This window comes from Hippoglossus hippoglossus, chromosome 1 (genome assembly GCF_009819705.1).
Source record: "Hippoglossus hippoglossus isolate fHipHip1 chromosome 1, fHipHip1.pri, whole genome shotgun sequence".
Classification (NCBI taxonomy): Eukaryota; Metazoa; Chordata; class Actinopteri; order Pleuronectiformes; family Pleuronectidae; genus Hippoglossus; species Hippoglossus hippoglossus.
The window spans coordinates 22,704,963-22,713,136 of NC_047151.1; the positions used below are offsets into that span (position 1 = coordinate 22,704,963).

The 8,174-nt window shown below is 43.5% G+C and overlaps 2 protein-coding genes and 1 non-coding gene across 3 annotated transcripts; all 3 read right to left on the minus strand.

Annotated features, from left to right (window-relative positions):
- trnal-aag lies at positions 1–82 on the minus strand. The gene has a single exon. It is a non-coding gene; the product is annotated as a tRNA-Leu (tRNA).
- Positions 83–518: 436 nt separating this feature from the next.
- Positions 519–1,607, minus strand: LOC117762895 (protein PERCC1). Its single transcript, XM_034587659.1, has 2 exons — positions 1,484–1,607; positions 519–1,376 (listed from the first exon to the last, which is right to left on the minus strand). The coding sequence occupies exon 2, from the start codon at positions 1,359–1,361 to the stop codon at positions 519–521; it is 843 nt and encodes a 280-aa protein (XP_034443550.1). The 5' UTR covers positions 1,362–1,376; positions 1,484–1,607.
- Positions 1,608–3,453: 1,846 nt separating this feature from the next.
- LOC117770129 (toll-like receptor 2) lies at positions 3,454–5,562 on the minus strand. Its single transcript, XM_034599196.1, is given in 3 exon segments — positions 3,454–5,062; positions 5,064–5,496; positions 5,499–5,562. Coding segments are annotated over 3 exon segments (1,743 nt in total). The 3' UTR covers positions 3,454–3,816.
- Between the last annotated feature and the right edge of the window lie 2,612 nt (positions 5,563–8,174).

Consider the following 8,174-nt stretch of genomic DNA (forward strand, 5'->3'; position numbering starts at 1 on the left):
TGGCAGCGGTGGGATTTGAACCCACGCCTCCGAAGAGACTGGAGCCTTAATCCAGCGCCTTAGACCGCTCGGCCACGCTACCTGTAGATGATGTGTTGGTGTCAGTTTATCGATTCTGGAACAGAGACGTACAAAAGTTTGCATTCACACATACGGACAATTTAGATTCTCCAATCAACACAACCTACATGTGTTTGTACTGTGGGAGGAAACTGGAGACAACCCACACGGAAGCGTGAGCAACATGCTCCACAGAGAGAGACAGAAAAACCACGATTTGAACCGACGACCTTGCTGTGAGGTTAAAGTGCAAACCACCACACCACCAGTTGAAGAATACAGGATATACAGGAATAAAGGAGACACATTCAGGACACATTTTATTACAAAGTGTCTATCAAACAGGACTATCGTATCAGGGTTCAAATCTCAGAGACACAGAAAACAGACGTTATTCTTTTTTATTAAACTTTTTACAATGACAAACTATGACGGACACGACACTTCTTACACTTACTTCAATGCTGCATGTGTGTGGTCTCCGTCAGTGTGTGTGTGAGCTCTGGGTTCGGATCCCAGTACGCCAGCAAGTCACTGAAGTCCAGCTGATTGTTCTCCAGGCCGTGTGTGTTGTGGTGTGTGTTAAAGGGCATGTGTGTGTCGGCGTCTGCGTGCGCGCCGCCCTGTGAAGGTGTGTTCGTGTTTGTGACGTCAGGTGTGTTAGTGAAGCCGCCCAGGGAGCAGCAGGGGATCGGCTCTGTCCAGAAACTGAGCGGGAGATGGCGTTTGACCATCGGTCGGCCGCGGCCCTGACTCGGGCTCACGTGGTCGAACAGTTCAGCGAGGGGCCCCAAAATGGAGTTGCCCTTTGCGACCCCGACTGCTTCCTGATCGGTCACGGAGCCGCTCTCTTGCTCCTCCGGACTTCCTGCTCTCGCAATTCTCAGCAGGTCGTCGTAGTAACGCAGGCGCCCGCCGGTTGTGGCGGAGACGGAGTCGCTGTAGATGTCACAAGCCTCTTGGTCACCGGAGCAGCGTCCGAAATACTTCTGAACATCACGACTGATGAGGTCTGCGAACGTCAGCAGCTGCTTGGTCACATCCAAAGCACAGTGGGCCGGGTTCAGAAAACCCTCCTCTAAGCATTCGTCGTCCTCTTCCTCCTCCTGAGCCTCAGATTCTTCATCGTCCTCGTCTTCTTCTCTTTCCTCTTCATCTTCCCTCTCGTCGTGCTTCTCCTCCTGCTTCTCTTCGCCCTCCATTTCAATGTCGTCCTTGCAAGGAGAGCTCTGGAAAATCAGGGGGAAGTAGGCCGGAGTCTGGGCCTGGACGAGGAAGTTCCTGATGACGCCTGCCGCCATGTTCGCTCGTCAACGCTGGAGAGACGATTACAGGAGACAAGAGGTGAGAATCTAACAGGAGAGAAGGATGGTGACCGGATCAAATCTTTGAAAATGGTTTAAAAAAGTGAAAGTTTTATTACCCAGAGAAGTGGAAATCAGCTGAGAATCTGTTGAAGAAAAGGTCTGGTCAGGTCACTGATGGATCCTGTTTGTGTACGTGCATGTGTAATACTGGGCCACTGGGATTGTCACTGTATATATACCTCAGCACGCGGCCGCAGACGTGTGTGTGTGTCTCCCGTCCGATGAGGCAGCTTCCAGAACAAATATTTGACTGTCGAATTGGTCAAACACTCTTTGTTTACTTTATCACTGGGAAACCGGGGAGGGGGTCCGAGGCTAATGGATCCTCTGCCAGGGGATGATGGAGAGTTGTTATGAACACACACACACACAGACACGCACGCTCAGTTGCCTTTTCCGTCCCCGTTATCGGGCTAGTTAAAGGATAAAAAGAGCGTGAAATCAAATCACATGCTGTTTTGACTTCTAAAGGGGAACACTCTGCACCGACATCAGCCCACCACTCGTCTCCGACAGCACCGGAGATACAGTCAGACGCAGCTCGTCACGATTCATGACGCTCTGCAGTGTTTCTTCTTGTTTTTAATCAGATGCAACATTAACCAGGCAAACTCCCAGAAACAGATGGATACATACTTTATTAATCCCGAGGGAAATTTAGGCATCCGGTATCACACAAAACAGTCAAACACAAGAGCATGAGAATAATAAAAGGTCAAAAAGTGTCGAGAATAAGTTCAGTGCAGTGAGATGAAAGTCAAACCACCACAACTACTACAAAGGTGTCACTGTAAAGAAGTTTAAGTTTTAAGTATAAGGTGATTAGATGAGTATTGAAGCCAAATATAAATACAGATTTAAAGATAAATAACTGAAGCTATACAAAGTTGTGCATTAGACTAACACAGCCTCTACAATGATGGTGCAGCAGATGTAAGTGTAGTTTTTTTAAAAAAGGTTAAAAAACAGTGCAAGATTACAACTTTAAATATAAAACTAGGGATATAAAAAATATAAAATCAAATACAGATAAACCCAGGCAGTGCTGGTGACAGTCTGGCAGCCCAGTGACGTGGTTAATGCAGGATGATGCAGATGATTTTATTCTCAGACGTCGTGTCGGTTCCACCTGAAGCTGTCGAGTGACTCAGAGACTTAAACTCTGAGGGGAAATTAGATCAGGCAGAGAAAAGTGCCCCCAAGCAACAGACTGTCCCCGGTGAACAGGTTAGAACTTGACATGACAATAAACCAAGAAAAGATTAGTTTGAACGATTTAAAAGAAACGGTTGGAGAACAATATGTTAGTTCATTCTGTCGTCTCTCAGAATGTCCAACTTCCTTTCCTCTGTGCCGCTCAGTGCTCCGCCCATTTGATCTTACCTAAAATGTGAATGAGATGTGTGTTTGTGTTAAATTCTGTCTTAAATATATGATTTTATTTTGAAAAAGAGTGTACCCAGCAACATTTTTTACTTTCCTTCTTGCTCACAATTTGCCATAAACCACATTCATATGGATAAACTTATTTGGACATCTTATCCAATAAAGAACATTAACTTTTACTTCAGAACATTCCTGAAAAGCATTGACACCATTTTTCCCTGGTACAATAACTTCCAATTGATTTCTATGTGGGGCCAGAAGAGTATTTTACCCAAGATTAAAATATGCATAGTTGTAAGTTACACGTATAAACCTGAACAAATGTGAAATAAAAACCTTCTAGTCATAAATATTACATTATTTTAATGCATCTTTAGTTGATGATAAAATGTCCTCTTCTATAACCGTGTCAAATTTTGTTCTTTTAAGGAAACGTCCCTGAAGTTGATGGTATGAAACATTGACATCTTTCTTAAACCTTTAATTAGAATTAAACAGTAAAATGCACGAGTCATGCATCAGAGCCTCTGCATGAATGTAATGATTTGATGAAGTCTCGCTGAGTAACTCCTGCACTAGATGTTACTGACCTTTACGGACATCTGTAACTCTGTACATATGTGGACGTCGAGCATTAATGTGTTTGTGTGTGTGTGTGTGTGTGTGTGTGTGTGTGTGTGTGTGTGTGTTATCAGGACACCCTGGCTCCCCTGGCCTCCCTGTCATCAGTATCCAGGCTTCTGTGTTGACTTTAGGGCTAAAGATCAATAGCGGCAATATGTCAGCTCTCAAGAGAGATGACAATAAATTACACACGTTTTTAGGCACACAAGCACATGAACACACACACACACACACACACACACACACAGATGTGCGCAGCTACCTTTGTGAGGACTTCCATTCATTTTAGGTAACAGTATATCCCTAATCTTAACCACAATCAGTTCATGCCCAACTTTAGCCTGTAACTCAAAACACTAATTTCCAGCCACATTATCAATCACATCACATCTTTGATAGCTGCTCTCAAACTTTGCCAGAACCTGCCAACCTGGTTGTCATCATCGGGCCACTCGAGGTACGTCCTGGAGTTCATGACCCTCCGCAGCTTGCAGAACTTTTTGGGGATGGTCTTTTTGTCAATGGGCTCCAACAGAATCAGCACAACCGTGTTGTCGTTTTGGTCAAACAACCTAAAGTGGGTGTAGTCCAGCTCGTACTCGCACCACTCACTCCGGACAAAATGCTGAGAAAGGACGAAGAGTGTTTTGTGACTCTTCTCGACGGCGTCCATGATGTTGTCCATAATCCATCCACCGGGACGAAAATCCCTTTTGTGGAGGCAGAGTCGGAGAGGGGGCTCGGACTGCTCCAGCTCCGGGACCAGATGCGCATCCACCCAACCGGAGTCCATCTCGCTGTAGGACACAAAGGCATCATACTCAAGCACTCCCCTTTTCAACTTTGGCTTCCTCTTGGCTCTCAGCCAGGCCCAGGTCATCTTCACGTACCACACGGCGTTGAACTTGTGACACAAACCTGCAATGAGCAGAACCACAGCCAGGAGGCCCAAGCAGAGCAAAGAAAAGGATAAAGCTGCGTGGCACTCGAACACCGACAACCTCACGTCCGCTACACTCGTTCCTCTGAAGGCGTCAGGGGAGTCGCAGATGTACGACTTGAACTCATCTTCGATTCTGACTCGATGTTTCGTCAAGCCACTCGTCACGAACTCCACAAAGTCACATGAGCAGACGTACGTGTTACCCGCCGCCTCCAGACTCTTCAAATTATCATAGGCATTTAGATTATTACTGCTGAATGTCTGTAAGTTGTTGTTTTGAATGAAGATAGATACAAGACGAGGGTATAAACGACCAACAGGCAAACTATTGATCTTGTTGCCGGAGATGTACGACAGTCCCACGTTGAACACGATCAATTCATTGTTCGATAAATCAAGGATGTGCAAACTGTGCGGCAGACAAGAGGTCACCTTTGTTAATTGTGTCGATGAAAGGTTTAAAAATGTAAGGCTTGGAGGCCAGTTACACGTCTCAGGCATAATGTGAAACACGTTTCCGCTCATGTCGATATTGATAAGGTTTTCTAGTTTGGTGAAGAGGTGGCTGTTGATTGATTGCAGGTGATTTCTGCTGACGTTGAGGGTTCGCAGACTCCACAGGACACCCCTTCCGTCACTTCCTTCTGTGTAGTTCTGTAGGTTTTTCCCATCAAAAAACAGCTCCTGAAAAGTCTGTTTCTCTGACGGATTGAAGGTAAGGTCCTCCAAACTGGAGGGTTTTTAATTTCTTCAGAGGCTGGAATAGATCAACTTCCCCCAATGTTTTGTATCTGTTTCCCAGGAGATTCAAGTGCTGAAGGGAGAAAAGGTTCTTAAACCAATCAGCAGACAGCGTGGCCAGTTGGTTCATGGACAGGTCAAGTTTCTCTAAATGAGTCAGGGGGACAAATGCTCGTTCCTGGATTGTTTGGATTTTGTTGTGAGTCAAGATCAAAGACCTCAAACTGGCATATGCGAGAAAATCGTCCTGCGTTATCGTCTCCACTCTGTTGAATGAGAGGTCGAGTTCAGTGATGTGCTGTGGGGGGGCTGCAGGGCCTTTCCTCAGGTTCTGGTTTGAGCAGTTCCACGACGTTTCCTCACAGAAGTGACACTGGGTCTGGAAAGTGAGAAGCTTTGATGCATTAGAGGCATTAACACAAGAAACATCAGGATCTTCATGTTGAGTTCCTGTAAAACACAAGAAAGAAAAACATCAGGCCTTTTGTTCCAAACTGTTGAAGAAAACAATAAGACAATAAACAGCCATACTATTAAATTAAGCAAATTTATGTGCTAAGATTGACTAATTAGCACTGAACACAAACTGTGGAGGGGAATGGGAACGGTCATTACAACTCATCCTGTGGGGAACATGAAATCTGAAATTTAATAGCAATTAATTCAGTAACATTTCACCTGAAACCACAAATGTCAACCTCATGGTGGCGCTAGAGGAAAGGTTGCGGTAAGACCATGGGGATTCATCCTCTGGGGACAATGAATGTCTGTTAAAATGTCATGTCTGTTATTTGGTAGTTAATGATGTTGATTTGTTTTCAAAGTAGTAGAACAATGAATCAACATTTCCATCTCTGCAGCCATGCTGTGGCTAAAACAATAATTAGTGGCTGTGGTTAATAATCAAAAATGGTCATATTTATCAAACTATTCCTACGTCATCTAATATTTAAAATAAAAAAGAACATTGTGAGTAAAACAAATATTTTTTGGAATAACTAAACCATAGAGAACCACCAATGATCACTTTTTGGGTAAAAGCTCCATTCACTCTTCTTTTGAACATTTTGAACTGTATCTAATAACATTAATAAGTTTAAACCATGACAGTGAGCCTGAACCTGAAGCAGCTATATGGAATTTAGACATTATTAATATTATTAGATGTATCTGTTTACATGTGAATCATGTGCTTCTTCAGTGTCGAAGGGAGAATTAATACCAGATATGTATGTTCCAACCGTTTCGCCAGATTCAAATACTGCACATATTGAAAATAAATTGTTTTTATTGACAAAATATTTATAAATGTTATTACTAAGCTCCTTTAGCCTCACTTTTGCTGTTTTTAATCAACAGTTTAAATTCTACTGCATTAATTCAACAGGGGACTCGTGATGGAGAAATGTCTGTGGCCAGGGTGTGAAATTAATTGATAAATTAATTAAAAGGCAATGTTACATTATTCAAATTCACATTTAATTTTCAATGCTAATTAAATTACCCACCGTGTGTCTTTATGGCAGCAACCAAGCAATGAATTCATTTATTAAATCGTCAGTGCATCATTTAAAAAATTTGAATTTGTCTGAAACTGAGCAGGTTCATACAGTAAATAGTCCTGCAGCCGACTATAAAACACACATAAAGCAGGACAGAGATTGAAAATACCTTGATAAGGTCGGTGTCCTCCTCACACCTTCACCAGCACAATCATGTCAGAAAGTTGAACTCGTTTTCTGTATCACTTCTCTAGTTTGAAAGCCATTTCCCCAGGTCTCACTGGGTTTATCGAGCATCATCAGGAAGCAGCGGCTGCAGTTCCCCGGCACAGCTTCAGGATCAGATCATTGCCGTGACAACAGGAAGGCTGTGGTTTGACTTCACAGATGAGTTGTGTGCAAAGAGCTGACAAAGACAGCACAGAGAGCTGGAGGCGGATGAGCAGCTGCCAGAACCCAAACCCCTCTCTGCTGTCAGCTTCACGACTGACAGGTGCTCGTACAGCGGAGCAGAGCTCTTTGATGAGAACCATGAAAGCGTCTGAGTGCGTCTGTCTTCTGACTGACTGACAGGGAAATCTGACTCAAGTCAGAGGCACCTTTTAGAGTTTCAGGAGGGAGAAGCTCTGCAAAGGAGGTTTTCACTGCTCTTTGTTTGTTTGTCAGCAGGATTACACAAAAAGACCATTTCCACAAAACTGAGTGAAAGGATGAGACATGGGTCAAGAAGAAAAGACATATTTAAAGGGTCTAATATCTGAGATTGTGTGCAACTTGCCGCCGATCCAAATAAAATTCTGACTCTAAATGTGGTTTCATAGTTGGTTGTTTCTTCTGCTGCTGAATGGTAACAAATAGAGCAAGAAATCTGTAACTTACACCGATGTGTCGCTGAGGTCATGTGGATTTAGTCGTTAATGAAGTATCTTCATTAGTTTAACACTGATTCTTACCCATCTCCTCCAGCTCACTGTTCTGCACCAGGTGGTCTGTGGTCTGCTGCTCTCTCTCTTCTCATCAGGACATGACAGAGCCATCGGATCCTTCTCATCTTCATCACTGGGGACAAGTTCTTACAGCCCTTCGTCTTGCCGTTATATTGCCTAGTGTTTGTTTTGATGCTGCAGTCTGGACCGGATGAACCAGTTGTTACGGAGTCGACTGTGAGCACCTTTGGTTCTGTTGAACCGGGCCTTGATGCTGCTTATTAAGGCTTCTGAGATAAATCTGCCCCAAAGCCTCACTGCAGATGGTTCTTTAGATCTATGCCCCAAACTAAATTGAAGGGTTGATTCAGTTGAACTCCAGCTCGCTCTGACAAATGAGTCATTAAGTTTTAAAGAGCAGCCAAGACAGAACGGCAGGAAGGTAAATTATGTCATTAAAAGAAACTGATGTGCCGTTCAAGTACAAAACCTTTTTTTTTATTTTCTATGATCAAAACTGCAAAACATCTAGAAAAATATACAACAAATGGTTAACCTTTCACAACATTAAACATTTGAAAATGGGAACATAAAAGAAAAGAAATATTCACATTTTCCCCAATAT